Source organism: Dermacentor albipictus, chromosome 2 (assembly GCF_038994185.2).
Source record: "Dermacentor albipictus isolate Rhodes 1998 colony chromosome 2, USDA_Dalb.pri_finalv2, whole genome shotgun sequence".
NCBI lineage: Eukaryota > Metazoa > Arthropoda > Arachnida > Ixodida > Ixodidae > Dermacentor > Dermacentor albipictus.
Window position 1 is genome coordinate 64,353,922 of NC_091822.1, and position 26,601 is coordinate 64,380,522.

Genomic DNA, 26,601 nt, shown 5'->3' on the forward strand with positions numbered 1-26,601 from the left:
GTTCATGATTCCTTAAGGATATTGAAGAGCCTCCCGCTTTGATGCAAAATGCACTTGTCAACATGCCCAGCTGATCGGGAGCTGAATTCACTGCTTTTCAAACACAAGTGTTTCTCATTGGCCAGCTGCCCTTGTTAATATTTTCCGTCACTATTGTCTGGTACTCGTTCTTATGCATTGATCTAACATAAGAACTGCGTGTATCTAATTATGAGCACATGCCTCTTTCTTAACACTACTAACTACAGCACGACTCTCTCCTATATGAGATTGTTGGCATGCATGCAAGCACACAGTAAAAAAAAAACTTGCCAGGCTCACACATTAAAGCATGAACATGCATTATGGCAATTCATAAAGAAGCACTTAAGGTGGACTAGAGTGCTTCCCTGTCATACGTAAAAGTTGTTTAGGAACATCAAATTTTAACTTTTCCTGTACGGTCAGGTAATAAAAACATCAATGCAGTCTCCTTGTATATATCATTACACATGTGCAACTCCTTTCCAAAAGAACAATTAGCAGTATGCATTTTTGTTTGCAAGCCCCGAGCGTGCACTTTTTGTGGGATACACGCAAATTTAATTGACGATTATTTACATCTACACGTAGAACATAAGGAGCAACAAGCTAGGCACAGCCCTGACTTAGAAGCAATAATGTTTTTATCCTAGTCACTTTTTTAGCGACATTGCTTTTGCTAATTTGGCCTGCTTCAAAAAGTTGTCTGAATAGACTCGCTCAAAGCAAGTAGCCGTCTCCTCAGCACCTTGCATTGGCACAAAATGGCAGCGCAAATAGCATTGCAATTTCCTTCCTGTGTGCATTTTTCTGTCTCCAATCTTGCTTGCCCTATGATTGAACACCTTTTAAATATTTTTGCGAAAAGAATATTTTTTTGTACAACATGTCACAACGTTCACAAAACTGTGAATTGAGCCCGACTTCGTAAACTTTACAACAAATTGGAGAGTTAGCAGATGCACACAAACCATCTAAGCCCTAGCAAAAATATTGGCAAGCGTCGAAGTACCCCAAATAATTTACTCTGATACTTGTATTATGAACCAGCTTCAGTATGCAGGAGGTAGACATCTCATGTCATGTTGACGCACTGCCTCACTCCATTCCTGCGATCACTGCAGCTGCCACGTGTGAGCGCAGTCTGAACAAACACACACAGCACTCGTTTGCTTTTTCTTTCGTAAACAGTGTCACCATACCTGGCCTTACTGCAACACAACATCAGCAGGCTTTGCTCTGTGTCATGGTATCACAATAATGTGGGCAACACCTCTCAGTATGCACTAGAAACAAACTTTCGTATCAAATTTACATTTCTTGCAAATGTTCCCCAATGTCCGTGTAGCCAAGTGTCATCCTTTTATATACGAGAAGCGTCTGGCAGAGTTTCGACAAGTTCGGAAATTCATGCGCGCACTCCTTTCACATGAAGCATGGACTGCATTGAACAACATGAAAGGTCAGGCCGTATGCAACTGCAGAAATTTTACTTTTTTTTCATCATATCACGGATGTCCAACAGCAGACGGCTTCGCCCGGTCAAAACGGCCTTGTGGTAACTGGGTAAGGCTTTCTCCACGTTTTCCTGAAGCAATAATGGGCGCTCGGAGGATCGACCCTCGCTCGGAAAGCACGGAAAAATAACCTTGAGGGAGGGCTACTGACACGGCAGTCGGTGTTGGCTGTGCACCCGGTAGGAACCGCAAGTATTTCTCTCTCTCTCACACATGGGCAGGTTTACCGCATGCCTTACAAGCACGTCGTTCACGCGTGAGCGACTACAATTTTTTTTTAACGAGGCGCCTCCGTCCAGTCTCGAAGGGGGAGGGAGTATTCGGTCCCGCAGTGTTGTCTCCACCACAACGCCGAAAAAACAATCCATTCCGCCCGTTAATCCTTCCTTATCCTTCGGTAACCGGTTCAGAGCGAAGGTATAGCACTTTTTTCTCTCTCTCCGGCGGGTTTGTCGCTTGGGATTACAATACTCGGAGAGGTGTGCATTCGCGTGCAAGAACACTTGTGGCTGTACGATGCAGCAGACGTCGAGTTGTAAAGCAAAACAAATGGCGAACGCGGCGAAAGCATGCATCGGTAACTGGAAAGGTCGCCTGCCCCCAGCGCGGAAAGGAAAATAAGAAAAAGCCGCGTGATCAACACACACACACACACACCAACTCGGAGAGCCGTCAAGTCATGCGAGACCGCAGCACACACAAGAGTCATCGCGCTCCTGTGGGAGCGCTAAAGTCTCTTCGCTCGAGCGGATCGCCACAGGGGCTCTAGGTGGAGGCCAGCCAGATGGGCAGCGCCGGGGCCGCAGCAGCAAAACAAACATTACTGACATCACGAACAGCACAACAGGGAACGGGCTATTATAGCGAACACAAGAGGCATACTCACAGCTCTTCCCTCTGCCTTTGAGACAACACCATTTTCATAGTCCGGGAGGTTGTGTATTCCGCGTAATCCGGGGCGGTTCGGTTTCCTCTCCGTTCAACCTGACGGGGGTCGATGAGTCGGCGGTCCGGCTCAAGGCTGTTGCCTCCACCTTGGACACCAGAAGGAGGGGAGGACGACACACAGTCAGCCGGCGGCCGTCGCACCGATCTAAGCGAAACTTCGACTCGACGTCTGGCGCACGCTTACCGCGCGCGCGCACACACACACACGGCCTCTCCCCGAGCCCGTCGCCAATTAGGCGTAGAAGCACGCCGTACTTTACTACACGGCATCGGGCCGGCACCCCCACCTCCCAAACGCGACAGCGCAGCGTGTATTTTCCCGACAAGATGACCCAGACTCGGGGACCACCGGCCGTTCAGTTACGCAAGTGTTATTGCTCGCTTCTGGCTCGCCATCGCCAACAGCTGCTCTAACGAATCCCGGTGACGTCAAGAGCGAACCAACGCCGGCCGAGAAGGTTGCCGCTGCTTCGTCCCGTAGCAGTAGATCTCCTCAATTTCTTTTCCCCCACCCCACCCGCTCGCAACTACTAGCTGCTGCTTCCGTAACTTTTGCGCGGTCGACAACCACGCGCGCACTGTAGTACGCTGTCAGCGGCGGCGGTGTTGAGAAAACGAGCACAGCGAGACGTTCACTGGCCGAGAAAAACCGATTGTTCGCACGCGGGCCAGAATCAGCAAGAAAACAATCCCTGTTTGCGTAGGCTGGCTACACGGCAACTCTCCTTTCTCGCGAGCATCCGTGCACTCCCCGCCGACAACGAAACCTCCGACTCGCTGACAGGCGCGGCGTGGCGAGCAGACATCGCCTAAACTTGAGCGGCCCGTCTCGGGCGGCAACGCCGCGCTTTCGCGCACAGAAACTGACGCGAGACGGCCCCGAGATGCTCGTCAGCAGCGAGCCCGTTGCTCGGGTGCCCGCTTGTGTCTTTAGGCCTAGGGGCAGAGACGGCAGGCAGGCAGCCCTATCAAGCGGACGGGCCCGGTCGGTCACGAAGACAACGGCTCCGCGGGCGCGCTGCGTTCTAGCGACGAGGCTCGAGAAAGCGCTAACAGCGGTCAAACGTCTCTGGATTTCACTCACCTGGCTGTGCCTAGTAATTCATTCATTCCCAAAAACACCCGAGTTTCAAAGACGGACACATTCGTTTGTCACCACCACACTTCCCACAATCCCATGCTCCGCAGCCAGCAGCAGCGCCAGCGGCGCCAGCCAGCGGCGCCAGCAGTAGAAGCGCGCGAACTCTCGCCTGTTCCCGTCTGTCGAGATGGGGAGCGAAACTCGAAAATCAATCGAAAACTGACGCGCCGCTTAGCCGATCGAGCGAGCGTCTGTAGGGCGCGCAGGATGCATACGTATGTACATTGGCGGTTGAACTGAAGGTAATAATAAAAGCAATTTCACTTCTTTTTTTCTCTGTGCCCTATATGTGTCTGCGTCTGGAAGACGGCAAATAGAACAGCAGCGCCTGCGCTCCTTATTTCAAAACTTGCTCTATTTAGTACGCCATGCTCAGCTGTCTTGCGCAAGTCCACGACAGCTATTTCAAACGCCCACGCGGCTCTCTGCAATCCTTTACTGAAGACATCCCAGCGTTCTGTTGCGGCTGGATAAAATTATCTCGATGGGTCGTTGCGACCGTCGACTTTGCCGTTCGCGCTCGCGCAGCAAATGGTCCTGAATTTTTGGCTGCGCGTGTTCAAAAAAAGATTTTGCGCTCATCGCTGCACTGTTCGTACTCCAATTTTGCAGAACGATCGCATTCTGTCGTCGACTCCATTTATTATAATACTTGGCACGATTAGTCGCTTTTTTAAAGACAAAAATGAGAAACTGTTCTCCCCTATGGGAAAAATGGCGTCTGAAAAGTCGGCCCTGGATGGATAGATGAGCATCCCCTTTGGAACAGGGCGGTGGGGTGCGCCACCAAGCTCTTACTATATATACTGCGTAATGTCCTACCTAGGTTAAACAAGAAAAAAAAGAAAAAAAACGCTATGAACTTCCACAACCAAATTTTCTGATCCCCTATTGCGAACTTTGCTTTTGTACGTCTCCGCTTTTTGTCGTTTCCCTACTTTTCTTCCACCAATATTCCAATTTCGCCTCTTACTATATATAATCTCTATTGCGGAAACTTTTACTTTTCCACGGCTCTCGCTGAACCCCAGGGCTTCAAGGAGGCCAGTGGTGCCTAAATCGACCGCTGGGCAGAAGTTGTCACATTCTAATAAAACATGCTCCATTGTTTCCCTAGCTTTACCGCAGCAAGCACATGCTTCTTCTGCCTTCTTATATCTCGCTTTGTACGTGCGTGTTAAGGCATCCTGATCTCGCTTGGAAAAGTAATGAACTTCTCTTTGAGTTATCATAAATGGTTTCGTTCTTGATTTCGTTTTTTTTTCTTAAGTATAGTTACTCATGGCAGGTTTCTCTTCCATTGCCGCCACCCATGACATTATTTCAGCCTCTCTGACGTTTCGCTTGAGGTTCTTTGTTGCTGTGTTGCCTACCCTACAGGCCGCATACTTGCTGGTAAGCTTCCTAGTTCTTTTCCTCCACTGTGAATCAATGTTTTTCCTGTACAGATACCTCAACACTCTGCCAGCCAGTGGCGTAGCTATAGGTCGTCCGGCACCCGGGGCCCTTAGCTCTTCTGTACCCGCCGTGGTTGCTCAGTGGCTATGGTGTTGGGCTGCTGAGCACGAGGTCGCGGGATCGAATCCCGGCCACGGCGGCCGCATTTCGATGGGGGCGAAATGCGAAAACACCCGTGTGCTTAGATTTAGGTGCACGTTAAAGAACCCCAGGTGGTCAAAATTTCCGGAGTCCTCCACTACGGCGTGCCTCATAATCAGAAAGTGGTTTTGGCACGTAAAACACCAAATATTATTATTATTAGCTCTTCTGTCACACCCCCCCTCCCTGGTGTAGTCGAGGAAGGCGAGGATATCGACAATTTTCGAATGTCTTCAGACGTATATGACACCCCCCCCCCTCCCCCCTACTGGCCCCGTGCACCCGGGGCCCATGCCCCCCCCCCCCCCCCCCCCCCTGTTGCTACGCCACTGCTCCCAGCCCATTTACTTTCTTCCATATTCCTCAGTCGTCCTTCATAATCAATGTCACTGCGAGCTTCCTCACTACAAAACTAGTCCAGCCCATATCACCCTGCACAGCTCCATTTGTAGTCTTCTCGTGAGCGCTCAATGCGAGGCGTCCAACTGACCTTTGGTTGCTATCGAGTCCTGATTCTGCCCCTGATTTCAAGCAAACTGCATTTCCAAAAGTAAGTACTGGAACCATTACACCTTCCCACATACCCCGGAGCACCTCGTACCTATTGTATCCCCATAGCGCTCTGTGCTTCATTATGGCTGCATTTCTCTTCTCCTTCACTGATATATATATTTTTTTTCTGGATGGATGGATGGATGGATGGAAGGTAGGAGCGTCCCCTTTGAAACGCGGGGATCGCAGTTGCCACCATGCTCAGCTTTTTATTTTTTTTTTACCTGTGTTGTGTGTTATTAAAACTCGCGATTTTCTTTAAATACGTCTTCCTACCCTTTTAACCTTTTGTCACCTCTCTGCTTTTGAGCCACCAATCCTCCAATCGCCTTTTGCTAATTTCCCCCGCATATTTATTTACATGACTATTGTTATCTCTGAACCACGGTGTGCTCTGAACCCTAGGGCCTCAGGAAGCGTGACTGTGACTGCATCGACATCGGGATTGATAACATCACATTTTAGTATGAGGTGTTACATTGTTTCTACATATTTACCACACACAGCAGTACATGTTTCTTCGTTAAATTTCTTTTTATAGCTCCGCGTTCTAAGACATCCTGACCTAGCTTCAAAGAGTCGGGCACTGCATGCCTCTTGAGGTATCATAAAACGCTTCTTTCCTGATCTGCTGCTTCCAGTATCGATATAGTTCCCCACTAATCTTCTTTTCCATTGAATTTATCCCTTTTTATCTGCGTTTTTAACCTGTCGTTTAATGCTCTGTCTTTCTTCGTCCTCGTGTCTGGCATACTTACTGGTTAGCTTCCTAGTTCTTTTCCGCCATTGTGAGTCAACGCTCTTTCTGTATAGGTATTTAAATACCTTAGCTGCCCACCTGTTATCGTACAATTTCCTCAGGCGTTTTTCGTATAGGTTTCGACGTGTGTCGCCACCTGCCGGCAGCAGCAGGAAGGAGCTGCTAAGCAGACGAAACGGCATCTATGGCACCAACCTGCACCTGCAAGAGCTGGATCACCTCCTTCCACCCTGGGATGAAATAAGGGTTACGGAACCCAGACCTCTACCTACGAACACCAAAGGTGAAGGCAGGGCACATCGACAACAAAGTGTACTAGACGCGCAACAAAAGCATGAAGGAACAAAGATATATACTAATGCTGTCTCACAATAGGATGAACATTCAGGAAAAATGTATGTCGCTACCGCTTTTTACAGAGAAAACGGGCATCCCGTGAGCCAAAGCAGCTATGCTTACTGGACAGCCACCGATCTTGAACTACTGGCCATCGAAGAAGCCATTCAACTCTGCGAGGCTCTGCCTCTTCAACTCTGCCTCTTGACACCGACAGTCAAGAGGCTCTCAAGCAACTGAACTCTCGATCCTGCACGACTACCATGACGCACCGCATAAAGCAAGCCTGCCGCCACCTGCAGGACAATAGACATGCACGCATTTTCGTACACTGGACACCGGTCACAACATGAGGGGAGCGGGGAACAGGGCGGCCCATGAAGCTGCAGGCGAGAAAAATACAGAAGACCGCTATCGCAGCCGTGAAGTGAGCCTGTCCCTGCTGGACCACACCTATAGCTCCCCGTGATCCGTCATTGTACCAAATCACCAGATTGCCCAGCTGAAACACGAGAGAAAGGCTCTACTACGGGAGTCCATTCCTAGCATACTTCCTCCAATTCCCACTCGCCTTCCCAGAACAGCCCAGGTTCTCATCCACAAAGCAAGAGCTAAGGCATCTATTACACCGGACAGGCACGTACCCAAGGGGGGGCCCGGGGGGGCCCGGGCCCCCCCCGAAATCAAGTGGCATACCCCCCCCCCCCTCCCCACCCACGCCACCACTCCTAACACATTCCTAAAGCGCCGCCAGATCAATGTTGAGACTTGGCAGCTGTTCATCGGTCAGCATTATGCTGCCTTTTTCACTCCTTTTAGATGGCGGTAGTTATCGGCATCTCTTGTATTGTGAAGGGCAGTTTTCTCATAGATTCCGAACCCGCGCGATTAACTCGAGATGCGTTCAGTTGTCACCATCTATTCAACCGTCACGCGCATAGCTATTGCATTTGTTGGTTCAACCTTCTTTGTTTAGGCTGATCCTGGGACCAGGAGAGGGATGCGGCTGTTACTCAGCTGGTCTGTACTCTCATGGAACTAGTTGCGGCGGGAGAAAACGCCAATTGCGTGTAACTCATCCCTTTGCTTCATTATTTCCTTGAGTTACGGCTCGCCGCGGCGCTGGCAGATGCCCGGAACCATATACACGTGATATGGGTTAGATAACGTGGGAAATAAAATAATGTGAAAGAGCGTCCATCATGAAACCCTGCAATAACCCTGAAACCCATAAGCAAGATGACTGTCGCCCGTTACCTCGTTTGTTTTTTCTTAATTGTATAGCTATTTTCGTGCAGAATTGGCAACTGGAAGCAAACATTGCAAGGAGTTGAGAAATTAAGCGATCTACTAAGGTAGAGAGCCAAGGCAACAACCAAACTGCAAGCAAAAGCGAATAATAAAAGAGTTAACCGTTGTTTATGAGAATATTTATTGATCAACATCTTTTTATTTAAAAAGGAAGTAGAGAAAACGCCGCCGGAAGTGGAGAACAGTTACTTGTTTTGAATGACGCTTCTACAGTTATCGGTCGAATCGCCTCACGTAGCCACTTCTCTGCTGTGCTTATGTGGGTGTTTTTCTAACCTTTCGCGGTGAGCGCAGTACGTCTAGAATCGCAGAGTCCTGCGCTCTACGCGGTTGTATGGGAATGGCGGCCACACAGCGTTACGCAATTCGCGGAACTGTCAAAACTGATCAACAAGGCGAAAATAACTGATATTCGAAACTATAACATGAGAAAGACTGAAGAAGCCGTAAAAAAAGAACGCAGCCTGAAATCAGTGAAAAAGAAACTTGGCGTAGGACAAACCATGATGTATGCACTAAAAGATAAGAAGGATAATATCATTAGCAATCTCGAAGATATAGTAAAAGCAGCGGAAAAATTCTAAGCTGACCTGTATACAGTACCCAGAGGAGTCACGATACCTCACTTAGAAACAGTAATGAACAGGATACAGAAACTCTCCTATAACTAGCGATGAGGTCAGAAGGGCCCTGCAAGACATGAAACGATGAAGAGTGGGAGGAGAAGGTGGAATAACAGTCGATTTAATCAAAGATGGAGGAGACATAATGCTTGGAAAACTGGCGGCTCTTTATACGAAGTGTCTATCGACTGCAAGGGTCCCAGAAAACTGGAAGACTGCAGATATTATACTAATCCACAAAAAAGGAGGCGTTAAAGAATTGAACAATTATGGGACCATTAGCTTACTCCCAGTATTATATAAAATCTTTACCAAAATAATCTCCAAACACTGGACTTTAGTCAACCAAGGGAACAGGCTGGCTTCAGGAAGAGATACTCTGCAATAGATCACATCCATGTCATCAATCAGGTTATCGCGAAATCTACAGATTACAATAAGCCTCTCTATGTGGCTTATATAGATTATGAAAAGACATTTGACTCAGTAGAGATACCAGCAATCGTAGAGGCACTACGTAATCAAGGAGTACAGAACGCTTACGTAAAAAGCTTGGAAAATATTGGTACATAGGTGTGGTATTTGTTTGTTTGAACGAGGCGCGTAGGCGCCATCACTCCAGAAAAGAGGAGGAAGAACGAACTGGGCTCGCGCTGTGAATCTAACCGGTCAGCGCTGCAACCGTTATTGAAAATATAATCTGTAAATAGTTTCTCGTCTTACTGACTCGTCCTTCGCGTAAGAATATCTACAGAGGTTCTACAGCTACCATAATTCTACGCAAGAAAAGCAGGGAGATACCTATAGAGAAAGGGGTCAGACAGGGAGACACAATTTCTACAAAGCTATTCACTCCGTGCTTAGAAGAATTCAAGCTATTAAACTGGGAAGGCTTAGGAGAAAAGATCGACGGCAAATATCTCAGCAACCTTCGGTTTGCCGATGACATTGTTCTATTCAACAACAATGCAGACGAGTTACAACAAGTGATTGGAGATCTTAACAGAGAGAGTGTAAGCGTGGGGTTGAATATTAATATGCAGAAGATGAAGATAATGATAAATAGCCGGACAAAGGAACAAGAGATCAGGATCGCCAGTCGGCCACTAGAGACTGTGAAGGAGTACGTTTACCTACGTCAATTAATCACAGGGAACCCTGATCATGAGAAGGCAATTCACAGAAGAATAAAAATAGTTCGGATCGCATACGGCAGACATTGCCAGCTGCTGACTGGAAGCTTACCATTATTATTGAAAAGTAAGGTGTGCAATCAGTTCATTTTGCCAGTGCTGAAATATGGGGCAGAGACTTGAGGGCAAGTTAAGGACAGCGCAAAGAGCGATCGAACGAAGATTGCTAGGCATAACGTTAAGAGAGAAAGAGAGCGGTTTGGATCAGAGAGCGAACGGGTATAGACGATATTTTAATTGACATCAAGAGGAAAAAATGTAGCTGGGCAGGTCATGTAATGCGCCGGTTAGATAACCGTTGGACCATTAGGGTTACAGAATGGGTACCAAGAGAAGGGAAACGCAATCGAGGACGACAAAACACTAGGTGGAGCGATGAAATTAGGAAATTCGCGGGCGCTAGTTGGAATCGGTTGGCGCAGGACAGGGGTAATTGGAGATCGCAGGGAGAGGCCTCCGTCTTGCAGTTGACATAAAACAGGATGATGATGATGATGATGATGATGATGATGATGATGATGATGATGATGGAGGTGGTGGTGGGCCCCCCCCCCCAAAAAAAAATCCTGGGTACGTGCCTGACACCGGATGTTCTGAGCAAGTGGAGAGGAACATAAGTGGAATGCCCCAACTGGCCTGCGACCAACGTCGATCTCCAACGTCTGATCTGGCCCTGTCCTGCCACAGCCACTCTCAGGGACAAGCACACCCGACCTCTAGAGGTGGCATCGTACGAAGACTGGGTCGCACCGCGAGCAGATGCCACCAGAAGAATTAACGCTTTGCTGTCCTTTGCGAAGGAGGCAGGCATCCTTCCTTTCACCTGATCCCTTACCCCTATCTTAGGCCACAGGCCATCCCTTATAAAAGTTTCAAACAATCAAACGGCACCTTGAAATCGGCCGCTTACGCGGCAGCAGTTCCTTCCTGAGAGATGGACCACTGTCAGTCTGCCACAGCATGTCACAGTAAAGAATCCGACGTACTCCTGTGGCGTCTGCTGAATGGTGTCTTGTTTCTTGTCGTCTCGTTGCCTCCGCTTTCCAGTGTTCGAGGCGTCGCTTCGTCCCTGCGATTGTTGTTGACTGTACCTGTCCTAAGGCCCCATCGAAGCTGAGTACTTCCCGCAAGGAAGTCCCAGGAAGGTTCGTGCGGACGTGATCACATTGTAGCACTATGTGTTCAGTCGTTTCTTGTGCGTTCCCAGACGCTCGGCACAACACGTTACACACACCCCTTCGTCGAACGCTTTTTGTCGCACCAGTGTGCGCAGAGCTCCCGCTCTCGCCTCGAAAAGCAGCGAACTTCCGGCGCTGTTGTAGAGGTGGACCGGCCCGATTGAGTTCTTGTTGTTGCGGTAGATCACCGGGGTGCCCTTTTCGTTGAGCGCCTGTCGCTACATGTCGTTTTCTGCCTCATGCACTAAGCCGCGCACCTCCTCTGCATGTGCCCGGGGACGAATCCGCCTGAATTGGGCTCCGGATCGAGGAGGCCGTACTTCCTCTCTAGGAAGTGCACGCGCCTGACTCACTTAGTGCGGAGGCATGTTGCTGACAGCTAGGTATTCAAACACGCGCCTTGCCCATCTGTCCCCGGTTTTGATGCAGGTGATTACGGTATGACAGCTTGCTGGCCGCTTCTCGTGCTTCGAAGCTTGACCGCCCTAAGTCACTCGGTACTGCTTCTTTGGCGACAGCTCCATGTCAACCCACAGCATTAATGCGGCCTACTTCCCATTGTCGGCATTCTAAATTATCCCAATATTTCGCTGGCATGCATACAACTGCATTCGCGAAGGTTAATGCAGGGACATGGACAATTTTCCACAGGACCATTAGCTCCACAGGCATCTGCGTCGTAGTACGTTCTGTGATCGATCGAAGGCCGGTTTTAGCCGTCTTCTCCTCGTCTACTCTATACTTTTCGCTATCCGAGCAATAGTGTACGCCTAGGTATTTGAGGGATGGGCCCATGCGCACTACCTCTCCGCCCAATCGCAGGGCGTCACACCACGCTCCATATCGCCCGCAGCCTGGATAATTGTGGTTTTGCGCAAATTGAAGCACATACCGAACTTCGACATTTCGTTAGCACATATATCTAGAAGTGCTTGCAAATAGTGTGGATCCTCCGCCATTAATATGAGGTCATTTGCATAGGCCAAGCCTGGAATACACGTCTGTTTTCATCAATTCCCTTTGTGCTGTACTTCAGGCCGAAGCCCCGAGCTGAGTGTAATAGTGCTTTCTCTACTCCTGACAAGTACAACAGATATAGGACTGGCGACAAAGGACATCCCTGACGCAGACCTCTGCATACTTTGACGCATTTCTTTTCCATGGGGCCGAATTTCTTACGTGACCGTGTTTCCCAGGTACACTCGCTGCACGGTTGACAGCAGAGCCACTGGCAAGCCCAAGGCCGCTAATCGTGCGAATAGGGCAGAGTGGGGTGCACCATCATACGCTTTTTCGATGTCCAGCCCACATCAGATTAGAGAGTGGTCTTCCTTTCGTGCTACCTCTGTGCACTGAGCAACGACAAAGATGTCCTCTATGCGCCTGTCTCGACGGAAGCCATTTTGCATCTCCGTGAGAAGACGCTCATTCGCTGCTCATCCGCCAATCCATTCCCCTTGCGCGAAGGCGCGGTTAAACAGTGACCGTTATGGCTGTGTAGTCGTTTAGGTTACCCTTGCTTCCTCCACGTTTGGGTATCAAGGATACACTACCCTGTCGCCAGTACTCAGGTATCTCCGCTCCTTCAATAATCTCTGTCAAGAAGCTAGCCAGTTGTTCTCTCGAGTCTGGGTAAAGATTCTTCAGCAGTTGCGCAGGAAACTGGTCGGGGCCGGATCCGGACTGAGGTGGGATGCAAGAAAGCGACCGGATGCAAGAAAACTCCCATTTTGGTCCGCACAGGTTGTTCTGGTAGGTAGGTGGCCCTGATGCGGGGGAATCGACGTGTACTTTAGTCATTTGGTCCGACAGTCCGTAGAGCGCCTCTAGGTGCTTAGTCAACGTCTCTTTGACGTCAGTCACGACGTGGCCTGTTGCACCATCCTTTAACTGCGGGAAACACATGATCGCCTAGGTATGTCCAGTGAACGCACGTAGCGCCAGAAGTTCTGTGTCGCAGATCCCCCTTCTGCTCGTAAGTTTTGGAGCTGTTGCATGTTCGCCTCTGTACGTTTCGTCTGCACTAATGATTGCACTCTATGCTTGAGCTCCAGGTATCATTTCCACGTGGCTGCGCAGGCCTCCGAGTTTGCTGTTCTGACCGTACGCCGATGTTCTGTTTGCCTGTCTCCTCGCTTGCCATACTTCCGCTACTTCTTTGTCCCCCCCCCCCCGCAATTTCCTAAGATGGCGCAATTCGGTGCTGCGCACCATATGTGTCCATGTATACTATTTGTTCCAGTGTCGGCACAAAACCCAAGTATGTCGTGGCCTTGCGCCGTTGTTCGTTTGCCTCAAATTCCGCAGCCACCGTCGTGATTGCTCGGTGTGGCAAGGTACCTTTCCCAGATGGACTTTTGTCTGTCCCTCCGTGTCGATCGCTGTATGCGGGTGAAGTCCATACGGAGACGGCAGTGGTCGCTTTCAATGCTGTGCTTGCCCTCCTCATCTATAATAATAATAATAATAATAATTATTATTATTTATGCACCACAAGAAAAAAATACATAGTAAGCGGGCCTGTCGAAGCCTAAATGGCTTGTGTGACTAGGCCCGGCAGTGCCGACAACAGCGATGAGGTCAGTGTATGTACATACATGCGTAACCTTAGTGTCGACAAAACATTTTGCAAACAAAATGAAAATTAAATACATGTTAATACAATGTAGCGTGAACATATTTTCACGCTTATATAGATGAAAAACAGAAAATTTGATACATGGTAGTCCAACATAGTGAACATTTTTTTTATGCTTACATAGAACAAAAAACAAAAATTAAAAACAAGTTATGGCAACGTAATGAACATTTTTGTAAGCTCATAAAGATACACAGGTTAATACAACCAAATTACTTCAAATAAACACATGCCAATACATAAAAGAAAACTTAAATGGAAGATGACAGCTTATTTAAAACCTTTTTAGACTGAACCGAGAAAAATTTGTCAGGTAGATCATTAAAGATTTTGGGCACATAGACGCATCTCCGTGCCTCGCCATACCGAGTTGACGAACGAGGAACATTGAAACGAATGTTGTCCCTCAAAAGTCGAGGAGCTACATATTTTTCTCTAAATTGGTCGTTCCAGAAATGACGAAGAACAACAGTTTGCTTAAATAATGACTGAAATGAAGGAAAACCTAACGCGGAAAATGTAGTGTTCCTGTATATGCTCCCTGCGGGAGCATATACAGGAACACTAGGAAAATGAATTGTCACCTGACATCTGGCCGCAGCCATAGGCAACACTTTTCAATATATTTTTTAGTAAACTGTCAATTCTCGTCTGCCATCTCAATGCGCAGAAAGCGAAAACGGTGATTCCGTATCGCAAGATGCTGTATGCGAGTGCATGCACTATGGTTTTCTTTACCAATAATGGCGTGAAACCTTTTATATTAAAAAGCAACCAAGCGACACTCCTAAGTTTGCCACACAGATATGCCAGATGATGCTGCCACGACATGCTGCTATCAATAAATAAACCGAGATATTTCACAGAGTCTACATACTGAACAGGGGTACATGTACATGAAATGCAGTGCTGGTCATGCAAGAATACTGGAATGTTTATTGCTGTGGTCTTTAAGGGATTTCTAAAACATATTAACTGTGTCTTCCTGATATTTACATTAATACAATTTTTCGCAAACCAGTGCATTACACTGTGTATTGTATGTTGCAGGGCGCCCACAGCCTTTTCATAATTTATAGGCTTTGTTAATATAACCGTATCGTCAGCATATTGATAGATAGTGTCTTTAGAAATTACTAGAGGAAGATCGTTTACGAATATGTTAAATAAAAGAGGTGATAAACTTGAGCCCTGGGGAACACCGGCTGTAAGCCATTGCTTGCTACTGAGGGTTTCCTTGTCACCCATAACTATCTGTGACCTACCACACATGTAGTTTCGCAGTACCCTGTGGAATGGTCCTCTGAATCCCATTAAAGTTAATTTCTCTAGTAAAATGTTATGATTAACTGTGTCAAAAGCTTTCGCTATGTCTAGAAATAGCGCAAAGGTGAATAAGTTGTTTTCTAATGCAGAATATACTTCATCTGAGAATTCTTCCAGTAGGACTGTGGTACCTCGATTCACAACAAAACCAAACTGTCTGGGCGATAAAATCGAAAACTTCATTAACAAAGACATCATGCATTCGTAAAGGAATTTTTCTAGTATTTGGGAAAGTACCGGCAAAATTGAGATTGGCCGATAGTTTTCAATGTTATCTTTCCTGCCTCCTTTATATAGTGGCTTAACTATAGCCGTTTTCAGAGTCTCGGGAATTACTGCAGTTTCTAAAAAGCCATTGATTAAAAAAAGCAAGATGTTAGCAAGCACATCGAAGTTTCTTCGCAGAGTGCCTACAGATATGCCATCTATTCCTGGTGGTTTATTTTGCCGGAAACTAAAAAGAATCCTTTTCAGGTCAGGTGTTGATAAGCTAGGCAAGAAAGCGGATGCCGATACGGATTCCTTCAACGTGCAATTATTTTCCTGTTGGGATAAAGCGTTTTCAGAAGCACGCGAAAAAAAAAAGCGGTTGAATGCGTTAACTACCACTATTTTGTCATCTAGAAATGTGTCAATGGGATTAGAAGGCACGTCACTTCCTCTCCTAAGATTATTTATTATAGACCACGTTTTCGCGGGACTTTTGCGCGACTGGTTGAATTTATTTAAAAAATACATTCTCTTTGCTGTTCGCAAGAGCCCGACTACCCTGTTTCTTGTAATTTTATATTCAGCTTTTAATCACTCATCTTTAGGAGAGCGTTTGCAGCGCTTCCAGAGCCGATCCCTAAAAGATATGGCACGCATAATATCGGCATTAAGCCAGCTAACATTATTTCTGCATTTTTTCATGACAGTGTATGTGCTTAGGCGCTCAAAGTGTTTAAATTGAGTGGAGAACTTTTCGTATACCTTATCGGGTGCACTGCCATCAATTAGCAAAGACCAGGCAAAATTAGTGATGTGTTGGTCCAACATTTTTGCATTAGTGATTTGGATTTTTATGTTATTTCTTTTTGTGTTCCCAACCGATTGATGTTCTGTAGATAGAGAAGGCTTCGAAAGGCGACATGCCACAAAGTAGTGGTCAGCTAATCTCTGATTTATGACGCAAGCAGCCACAGAATAGTCAGATGCGCGCACCACAATGTGGTCTATGCAGGACGCTACGACTCGGTTATTTAAGCACTCTTCTCTAGTCGGATGATTTATGATGGATTCCAAACCATAAGAAGACAAAATGGATAAGTAATCGGAAATAGTGGTTGACGTGACGCATAGCGTATTTATGTTCAAATCACCAGCTAAGCATAACTGCACAGCTGAACCCCATTTGCCCAGTATTTCATCGAGCTCTCCCAAGAATCGCCTCACACTGTTACAAGGTGGACGATATATCGAAAGTAGGACTAGATCTGTATTTGAAAGATTTATTTTTATGGCCAGGCATTCCGCATGAACGAACGTAATATCTATTCCAGACGTCACATACATGTCACGAACAAAAATCGCTAAACCACCTCCACGCCCTCGTGGCCGGGTCACGAAATGTGAACGATAACCAGACAGCGTAAACATATCAGCCCCGACTTGTGGTATATTTATCTCAGTGAGAACAATAGCGTCAACGTAATTGCTAGCCGCTTCCGCTATCTCTTTAAATTCATTCCAGTACTTTCGTAGGCTTCTTATGTTTACACTGACGAAAGCAAAATTATGTTGTGACCTCAAGCCAAACGTACTTTTGAAACTTCTAAAATCACGAACCGCACAGAAACTAGACGGCATGCTGCTTAAACAATCCTAGCAATATCAGCTGGCCTGATTACTCGGATCAAAGGTGCACCTTCGTCCTTCTTTACAAAAATCTTACCACCTTTTACCCAGGCGAACTTGTACCCGTTCTCCCTAGATACGGTTCTTGCACGCCAAAACAGACTGCGATTTGCCTTTGTCAGGTTATCGTTGAAAAACAATTTGGGTAGAGAACCGTTCTGGTGTAATCGCCGCAGCTTTCCTCGTGAATCAAACCAAGCTTCTCTCGCTGCTATCGAAGTGAATCGTATCAGGACTGTCGGGATTGTTTTACGTTTATTAGGCAAGCGGTGCACCGCTTCTATATCAGCGCTTGAAAAGTTCGTTAGCTCTAGCTTAATGGCTACCTCTGATAAAACATGCCTGAGGTTTTCATTTTGTTCCAGTGGAAGGCCTTCAATTTCCAAGTTATTCTTTCTATTGTATTGTTCGTTCTCATTCTGTACATCCTGCAGAAGATCAAGCTGTATCGCTTGGGCCTTGACCGTTTCATTCAAGCGAAAAATTTCCTCTTCCTGGTCCTTTCCGCGTTCTTTGTTAGCTTTCATCTCCTTCAGTACTGAGCCATACTGTTTAGACACAAATGAGACCGATTCCTCTAGGTTATTAACAGTCATGGAAAGCTTAGTAAACTCAGTTTTCAGCAGAAGCAGGGAATCCACTTTTGCATGAACAGTTAACACAGAAGCAATACTGTCTTTTATTTCCCTGAGCTCAGAAGCCAAGGATGGCTCTACAGAACTGCTGTTCCCTGTCTGGCTACAATCCATCTGCGATGCTGAAGCGTCTCGCTGCCTGCCAGCCCGACAGGTTTTGCAGACCTCCGTTTCTCGCTTAGTTTGGCTCTTGTTCGCAAAAGTACTAGGTGCTATGCCTGAACAAGGTTGACCCAAATGGTAGCCATGTTTACATTCAGCGCACGACATAAAACGACCATCATCGGGTAACGCACTGTGGCAAGCAATGCACTCTTCAAATACCATGATAAAAGAAAACGAGGTACTTTCACGAGCTCAACGAGTCAGTCCGGCGGAGAAAGGTGAAAACAACCGAGAATCAAAGGCAACTGTTCTTACCTAACAAGAAGAACAAGCGATTATGACAGGTTCACACGCTCCGCCGGACTGCAGCCGATCGTGGGGGAACGCTCTGTTTTACAGTTTCCAGTTAATAATAATAATAATAATAATAATAATAATAATAATAATAATAATAATAATAATAATAATAATAATAATAATAATAATAAGTATTTCCCATAAAAAAAGATGGAGGAGGCTGCAGGTAAAAGCTGCACGAACAAATGGCAGTTTGACAGGGGCCCACAAGGGAGCAGTAAAGAAGGTTACAGGAAGGAAATCAACGCCGAAAACATGCATAGTGTTAGATATGGAGCTGTTTCCTGCTATTACTTCGAGTTCCCCAAACCACTTCGAATCGCAGCACAGCTAATTGAGGAATGCCGAAGCAGGAAAGCACATTCCAGAGGAGCGGCCGAGCAAACAAGATTAAGGCAACAAGTTCACGTGCCAACAAGTTCGTGCGCCGCCGGGATTAGCAGGTGGGCCTCCGACAATGGAGCATGAGCAGCCATCCCCTTCTCATCGTTAGAAGTGCATTGCCAGTCTGCGAGGCAAGACCACAGAGAGCCGCCAGGTGTGACACCGCGACACGGGCGCCTACCATTGGCTGAAAGTGGCGTCATCGGAGCGGACTCTCCCATTGGTCAAACATGACGTGACTTACAGTGCTCGAAGGGTTTATAAGAAGCCTTCCAGAGAGACCTGAGCATTCTGGGGCATTCCCTGATTCACCTCTCTCGAACTTCTTGCCGCGGGCCGCAGCGTCCGAGTTGCTGCCGGCCCGTAATGACAGTACGTCTGTACAAATGTTGATTGACGCTCACCTCCCTGTACATAATGTAGAATAAATCCCTCCCAAGTTTTGGGTTTTCATCCCGAACTCCGTCCTCCAACCCCTACATCTGGTTGGCAGCGGTAGGATCGCCTCCGAATGCATCAGCTGGTGGCAGCGCTACAGATCAACCTTCGTCCAGAGAGATCGTAAGGAACCGGGAAGAGCGAAGAAGAGTGAGCCTTCGTCTAAAGAGGTCCGAAGAAACTGGGAGTAGCGAAGAAGGAGCGAGCCTTCGACCCAGGGAGTCCGGAGGAACCGGGAACAGCGGACAAATGAGCCGGATGGCAGGGTGCTGCAACCGTAAGTGAGCGCGTGGTTTTTTTCCTTATGATTCGCCAGACTCAAAGGTTGTGTGTTCAATTTTGATAGTTCTGGGAATCGGGAGTTTGTTGCATTGTGTGTTTGCACAAATTAATTAAGGAAAACAGTTCTAACCACCTGTCGGGGCAGCTGCCATGGATCTTAGAAGGTTGACGAGGTTAGACTTGTTGTTGGTGTGCGACGATTTGGGAGTTGAGGCGGACGAACGGATGGAAACGCCAGCTATCATAAAGGCGATTCAAGATAGTGGCAATGATGATGAAAGCATTAAGCTTGCTTGGGAGGTGATACAGGAGCCACGGGAGCGTGTGCGTCGTGTACGTTTGCGGGAGCGTCGTGAACTTAAGAGTAAGAGTAGGCGTGAAAAACGCGAGAATGAACGGAAGCAGGAGCTTCAAGAACTTACTCTTAGGTGTGAGCGTCACGTACGTGAGAATGAACGCGAACGGGAGTATCAGGAACGTAAGCTTGAGCGTGAGCAAAAGTATGAGAGAGAGAAGGCAGCACTGATCAAAGAGATACAGCATTGTGATCAGTTATTGGCACAGAGACAACGGCTGTCTGATAATTCTGTAGGTAGTACAGAGCGAAAGAATGAGGAAGCATCTAGCAGATTTTCACCAGAAGCCGACGAAAAGAGTAGTGCCTGTGAGATTAGCTGCAGAGTCATAAGTGAAGGGAAAGGGCTAGCTGCTAACGATGCCTTAGTGGCAACAGAGGCCGTTAAAGGCCGCAAGGAGAGCGACGAGGTGCTGTGCCAACAGATGACTGTAGAGACAGCTAGGCCAGCTGCGAACAAATTGGCACAGTTACCGAGCGTGTGCGTCGCTGGTAATGTTAGCGAGGTTGCTAGCGAAGAAAAGGGTACTGCTGACCAGACAGAAGCGAGCACCCATGTAGAGCCAGATGTGCGTGCAGAAATGAAGTGCGAGCTGGACGATGCAGTTGAGAATAGTTCTCGGGGTGGCGAGCTCCGTAGCTCACGAGAAAACAACTGCATTGTTCAGGGATCGGTGCGGCTCTCCGCCAGTCTAGATAGCCTAGAGAGGGATGGTTCAGTTAATAATCATTCGGACTGTGCGCGTGAGACAGCGTTCGATACCGACGGGCTGTGTGCCGATGCACAGCGTGAGCTGGGCAATGTAGTAGAGGGCAGTTCGCAAGAGTGCGAGTTGTCTAACTCGAGTAAAGCCTGCTGCATTGTGCCAGAGTCGGTTGAGCTGTCCGCCAGTCGAGGCAGAGAGAGTGTTAATTTAAGTGAGAATCACTCAGACTGTGCGGGTAAGAGACCGATCCGGGCCGACGAAATGTGTACCGGCCAGCACGAGGCACGAGAAGGCGACATGAAAGCAATTGCAAAGAGAAAGCGCCGAAAAAAGAAGCGCGGTAAAGACCGAAATACGGTAATTAATGTAGCGCTGCCAAAGATGGCGAGAAACCCAAAAGGGCAGGGCGCGAGGAAAAAGATGCGGTCGTCTCGGACGATGTTGACGCATCGAAAACGTTCGAGCCACAGGTCAAAGGGGGACCGCGAAGAATGTTCTGCACGGACGCGGACAAAGGGCACGAGGCAGTTAAACTCCTCGTCGTTCCGTAGTTCTTTTCATAGCTCAGCGTGCAGTTTGAAGAAACGCAAGGTGGCAGGACGAGACCAGGTGGGGAGTAGCGACGCGGTCAATCGAGTTCGTGTTGAAAGCGGGGCGCGAGGACGCAAATTGGCAGGAGACCGTAACGTCTTGGGGGAGCTGATAGTTAGTCAGCCCTTTTGTTGTCTCTCGGCAGCCAGAGTAGCTTTCAAGCCGCGACCACCGCGAGGACGGCTCAGAGTATGAGTCAGACATAAGCGTTTGGAAAGGGAGGCGAAGAGCGCTTCCGTAGAAATGAAGTGTGTTGTTTTTTATTTTTGAGCATCGGAAAGTTTTCGCGATTTGAGACTAGGATTTCTTTCAAGGTGTAAGGTTTGAGCTTTGTTTATGTTTTCGTTCGAGAAGCTCGAGATTTGAAAGATGCGTTTTAGGTAAACATTTAGTCTCGCGAGATGCTCATTAATAAGTAGATAGGCTTTTTTTTGTGTGTGAGTAACCTGAGGGTCAAGGTTATTGTTGAGAGGCCTATCGTAACGCGCGTGTGTGTTATTTAACCCTCTTTCTTTTTAAGTGTTGAATTTTCTAAGGTTAAGCGCGTAGATTTTCAGTGAGTGCATGATTTGCACGGAGAAGCGTTCTTAGTTCCATTAGCGCGTGTCCTGTGTGGACGGAAGGAAGCAGACTTTGACTGGGTTGCTAGTGTGTGTGGAGGGCAGCCGTATTCTGACTTCTCTGTTAAGTACGCGTGGAACGAATTATTAAAAGACGCATTATTTTAAGAGTTCTGCGGAGTGTGTAAGTCCCGCAAGTTTAATTGTTCGTTTACGTCACGTGTCCTGTAGAACTTTCAGGGAAGAAACGTGAGTAAGCGTAAATGAAAAGTTTGCCTACAACGCAAGTACGCGTTCTGTTTAGTGACCACAAGGCTAGTGCGCTTGTGATTACGTGCTTGTGAGGTTGACCAGATTGTTCAGTGGCACCAATACGTGTGATAAGTACGCCACTGCGATAGATTGGAAACATGCTGTTCGTGTAGTTAGGCCACTTAAGTTATGTTCGGCGGTTTGCATTTGTTGTTTGCATCGTCAACGACCCTTTTGTTTTGCAACAACAATAATACTCTGGTCTTGTCGGCATTCGAGGAGAAATGGATAGCTGTTTGGAAGGGTGGTTGGAACTGCTTTGTCAAAATTGGGGAACTAAAAGATCAGGGTTGATTTTGACTCAGTAATAGCCTGGCGAGTCAGGGGTGAAGAGCCTGCGCTTACGCGTGGTGCAGCGCTGTGTTGTTTGGTTTGTTTGACGTATGTTCTCCAGGGCCCAGGATCCCGAGGGTTGTCAAACGAGGCTCGACCCCAGTACCCTGCAGCTTCTTTCAGCGTTCCTCATGGCCAGCGAATTGAGTTCACCGGCCATTCAGAACAACCGGGGCGAGGACGAGCTGTTAGATATGGAGCTGCCCAATGGGCATTGAAACTCCCTCGGACGTCCGGATAAGATCCCGACGTCCAAGTCCTACAGCAGTCGTCCTGGGGACATCCAGTGGATATCATTATCGGACTAACTTTAACATCCACTTCTTATCCTCCTGCGGACATCCTTAGGTCATTCGTGCTGGACATTTCGCCAATATCCTGAGCATGACTTTGTTCGGATTTGAGTGACGAACTGCTCCCTTGCTGAGCATTTCTGCGCTTGCAAATACCAACGTAGAACCGACCTCGAGTTCGTTCAAGCTATAGCCACAGCTAACTTTGTTCAATAGAGGCATCAACGTTTGTCGGCGAAATATCAACGAGTCTTCAAACATGCGGCATCAAATAAACCACATTCGATCTAATTCTACCCGCCCATGGGATTTCCTTCTTCTGGTGGAGAGCATACAGGTACCCACGGAGGCAGGTTAGTGGACTGGTTCTAATTATAACGAACAGCGTGATCGTAAAAGGTACGTGCATGCACATGTGACCGCCTCATTATTATTACTTGCAGAGCCACAGAACGATTTCTGTGCTTACAGTGCTCACGCGTTATCACGCATATCCTTTGTGAGCCATCACGCTCGCCAGGCATCGATGTGACCAGAGATCAACGGCGCCATTGTATAGTTGACGTCCATTCACGACGCTTTTCAAATAATAATAATTAACAGCAGCCACACATTTGGAAACTTCATAAATATTTCGATCTTCTCTAAAGATGCAGAAAACGCGCCGCAAGCATACCCAATACTACCAATGCAATCTTTTCTGAAGCTTCGCATACCCTGCATTTTTTTTTTTTTGCGGGAGGCTATTTCTTTTTATCGCGCGGGTTCTTTCCGGCAATATTTTTGGAAGTGTGCATCGGCAGAATTTCACTGGTGGCATTAACCCTTTCGTGTTTACATTGATGTTGTGACAGTTAACAACACAATAATTTCCAGTCATTCGAAGAGGCGCCGTCGGAAACAAGAGACGTTTCGCGCGCAGCGCGAGCTAAGCGCGGGCGCGACCTTGACGGGAAGCAGCGAAAACGTACACCTGTGGGAGGTGAAATCATTCCGCCGGGAGAGAAGCGAGCACCATGCGAGTGCTGGCCTCTAGGATGAAACTTGGCCGGCGAAAAAGGCGCGAAGGCGAGCGTTTCGCGCGTTTATTGTGAGTGCGGAGGCGCCATTTTCAGTTGTCACTACGGCTGCGCAAGGTGGTCAAGACTGTTGTTTCTTTCTCCTGAGCTCCTGGCCGGGTTGGCCCCGCAGTAAAGGTAAGATGAAGCGTGCCTGGACTTTATACTGTACCATGTGTTGTCGGTGTGGTCTACAGGCCACATATGCGCAGTAGTTCGCGTGAGCGCCTTTCTTTTAGTCGCATATATGCAAGGAGGTGCTGCTGTACGCGATTGCTTGCGGTCGCATATGTTGCTGGGAGCTGCTACTCACTATTAATACGGTGTAGTGCGCGTAAAGTATGCAGAAAGCTCGCAAGAGATTTGCTGAAGAGAAAGCGGCACGGGAGACGAAAAAATCCCTTCAACTTCTCCATTCTGCGTGCACCGGGCAGGAGTGTTCTTCGACCGAGCAGCCGAGCGCCAATACCACTGAACCACTGCTGCGGGCTAGAATACTTGTGACTTTAAAATTCCTTTTCTGGTGTATTGGCTGGAGTAGTGCCTTCATAGACTGCAGTTGATCATTTGATATTGTAACATTATTTGTGCACAATTTTGTGCTTAAATTTATTGTTTTCACAGTTTTCTTCTCCATTGAATGACTGATTTACAATGCTGATATTTATGTCACTTTTCAGATTCTGAGTGACAAAAGGGTGTGAAATAGAAGGCATCAAGGCATCAGTGGGCATTTTGTCTTCACTGAGTACTTCAATGAGTGAAGGGCAGCCAGTCCACTGCAGTCTTTCTTTCTCGCAAGTCATGGCTGCATGCTTCTGAACGGCCTTTTTTGTGTGTATCGATCTTAATAGATTTGCTGTTGACATGTCTCCTTTCTTGTAGTCCTCTCACTATATTTCTATTATTTTGTAATCGATTCCATTGCAGTATTTTTGTCAGTCTTATGCGGCTATTTCCGTTGCAGTTTGTGTTACCACTAAAGAAAGCTGAACTAGCTGGTAAATGTTCACACTTTTGCATACAGCACAACATGCATAAATGCACAGTACCACTTGTGTGTACTTCCTGTTGTCCATTGTCATGTTACGTGGTATTGTAGGAACCACGCTAAAGTGTAAGCTTACTACTATCTCAATTCAAGTGATGGCTAAGTTCTAGTGTGTTGCAAGGTGAGGCTACGAAACAGTTTGATTACATTTTATTATGCCTCTTTTGTGTTACGATGTGGCCGTGAGTCGGAAAGGCTGCACTATATTGAGCAGTACTGCATGATGACTCCAGTTTCAGTATATATCAACCGTTCCGTTCATTGCTATTTACTTCTTTTCCTCAGGAAGAGGTGGCAGGGCTACTAGCATGTATATAGCAAGTCAATGCTACACATATTTCACATTTAACCATTCTGTGTCACTTCCATATTTATGTTTATTTGTTACAAACAATAATTTCCTTGATAGTTATTTCACTGTGAAGTATTTATCATTTATGCTGGTCTTTGCTGGCGGCAAAAAGTCTGCTCTCTTCTACGTGGCAGGGCTACTAGCATGTAGCAAGTCAATGCTACACATATTTCACATTTAACCATTCTGTGTCACTTCCAGATTTATGTTTATTGGTTACAAACAATAATTTCCTTGATAGTTATTTCACTGTGAAGTATTTATCATTTATGCTGGTCTTTGCTGGCGGCAAAAAGTCTGCTCTCTTCTAGTCGTTTTACTTTTATGCGTAGCGTTGTATTTGTTTTCTTGCTGTCAGCCCAGAGTTTTTATCTAGTACATAGCGAGAATCACTGTTTCAGTTCTTATTTGCATTTTGTTTTACTGTGACTTACTTTTTCGAGAAGAAACAGTATTTTATTTGTAGTGCATTGCAAGTTTGTCACATTTCAGCTACTGTTTGCATAGTTTTGTTCATATGCATGTGTAAACCAAGGAGGGATCATTTGCCGTTTCCAAGGTATTGCTAGAATATGAAAAAAAAGGCGCAGTCCAGATAATTTATGTCTCAGCTGTGTGATATTTTAGGTGTGAGGATTGCTAGTACCTTTATGTTCCTTGTAGACTCATTACTGAATGTAGTGAAACGCGATAGCGTACTGATCGCCAACTTTTTTTTCGGGGATAGGAGCCTCACCTCAAGACTCATTCACGCTAATGAAACAGTGAATGCCTGCGCTCTGTTGCTTTCTCGTATACCATGTGGCATTCTGAGCTTTTTTCTCATGCTCCCTGATGTCAAGGTGAAGAATAATCGTACTATAGTGAAAGAAGTGTACCATGCTTTTGAAGTACCCTGAGTGCTACACCTGGCCCTGCCCACCTTGATGTTTCTAAAGATATACTACCGATAGTGGTGCTTAGTAAACACTCTTATATTATGTGATCACATCTCACTCTTGTAGCCCTTGGGGGCTGGAAATTTTAATGTACTGCTGTAAAAGCTGTCACCTGCAGACTTTGTCTTAGTTTGTGCTAATAAGTTGTTGGCTTTTATTATAATGCAGGACTGTCACATACTCTTTCTCTGAATGTTACAGGTTTGCAGTATATCAATTGTCTCGTGACCAGTTCTGTGTTTGAGTACTTGTAACACTTGCATCACTATACCGGCTCTCCATGTATTAAATCGAGTTTTTGTAATGGAAATGAATAAAAATTTCTGTGAAAGTGATTGTCCATTTTATGTAAACTTAGCTTGCTTTGGAATCTTTGTTCCATGGGTGCAAGTTGTATTTTCATTGGTGCATGTCAGTATACTGCATCATCTTTGCAGCACAGATTCTACACAAAGCCAATGTTTACGCTAACTGTGCTATTCAGCCCATTTAAATAAAAATGAACATCCTGCAGACATCCCTTAATGGTCCACAGTTCGTCGTACGGATGTCTGACGGACGTTTAGCAATGAAAACCTAAACAAATTCTTGCGTCCGAGGAACATCCGTATATCCGTTCTAGACATCCACGGGACACCCCTCGGACTGCCAATTAGTATGCGCCTGCTAGTCCTGTGGATGTCCGCCGTACGCCCTTAGGCGATCTGCGGACGTCCTATGGATGACCAAGATATCCAGAAGTGGTAGTCCAGTAGACGTCCAGAGGAGTTCGAATGCCCATTGGGTGTTTCCTGCGATTACTTCGAGTTCC

At 46.9% G+C, this 26,601-nt stretch overlaps 1 protein-coding gene and 1 long non-coding RNA gene across 2 annotated transcripts in view; one reads left to right on the forward strand and one right to left on the reverse strand.

Annotated features, from left to right (window-relative positions):
* Positions 1-3,726, reverse strand: part of Lis-1 (LisH and WD40 domain-containing Lis-1) — a 54,214-nt gene extending 50,488 nt beyond the window's left edge. The window contains exons 1-2 of the mRNA XM_065433658.1: positions 3,571-3,726; positions 2,425-2,572 (exon numbers count right to left, since the gene is read on the reverse strand). Of these exons, the coding sequence (XP_065289730.1) occupies positions 2,425-2,462 (38 nt within the window). The 5' untranslated portion in view covers positions 2,463-2,572; positions 3,571-3,726. The remainder of the gene's footprint in view (positions 1-2,424; positions 2,573-3,570) is intronic.
* Positions 3,727-22,681: 18,955 nt separating this feature from the next.
* LOC135903281 (uncharacterized) lies at positions 22,682-26,125 on the forward strand. The gene is made up of 2 exons (XR_010564778.2): positions 22,682-23,587; positions 24,130-26,125. It is a non-coding gene; the product is annotated as an uncharacterized lncRNA (long non-coding RNA).
* The last annotated feature ends 476 nt before the right edge of the window (positions 26,126-26,601 follow it).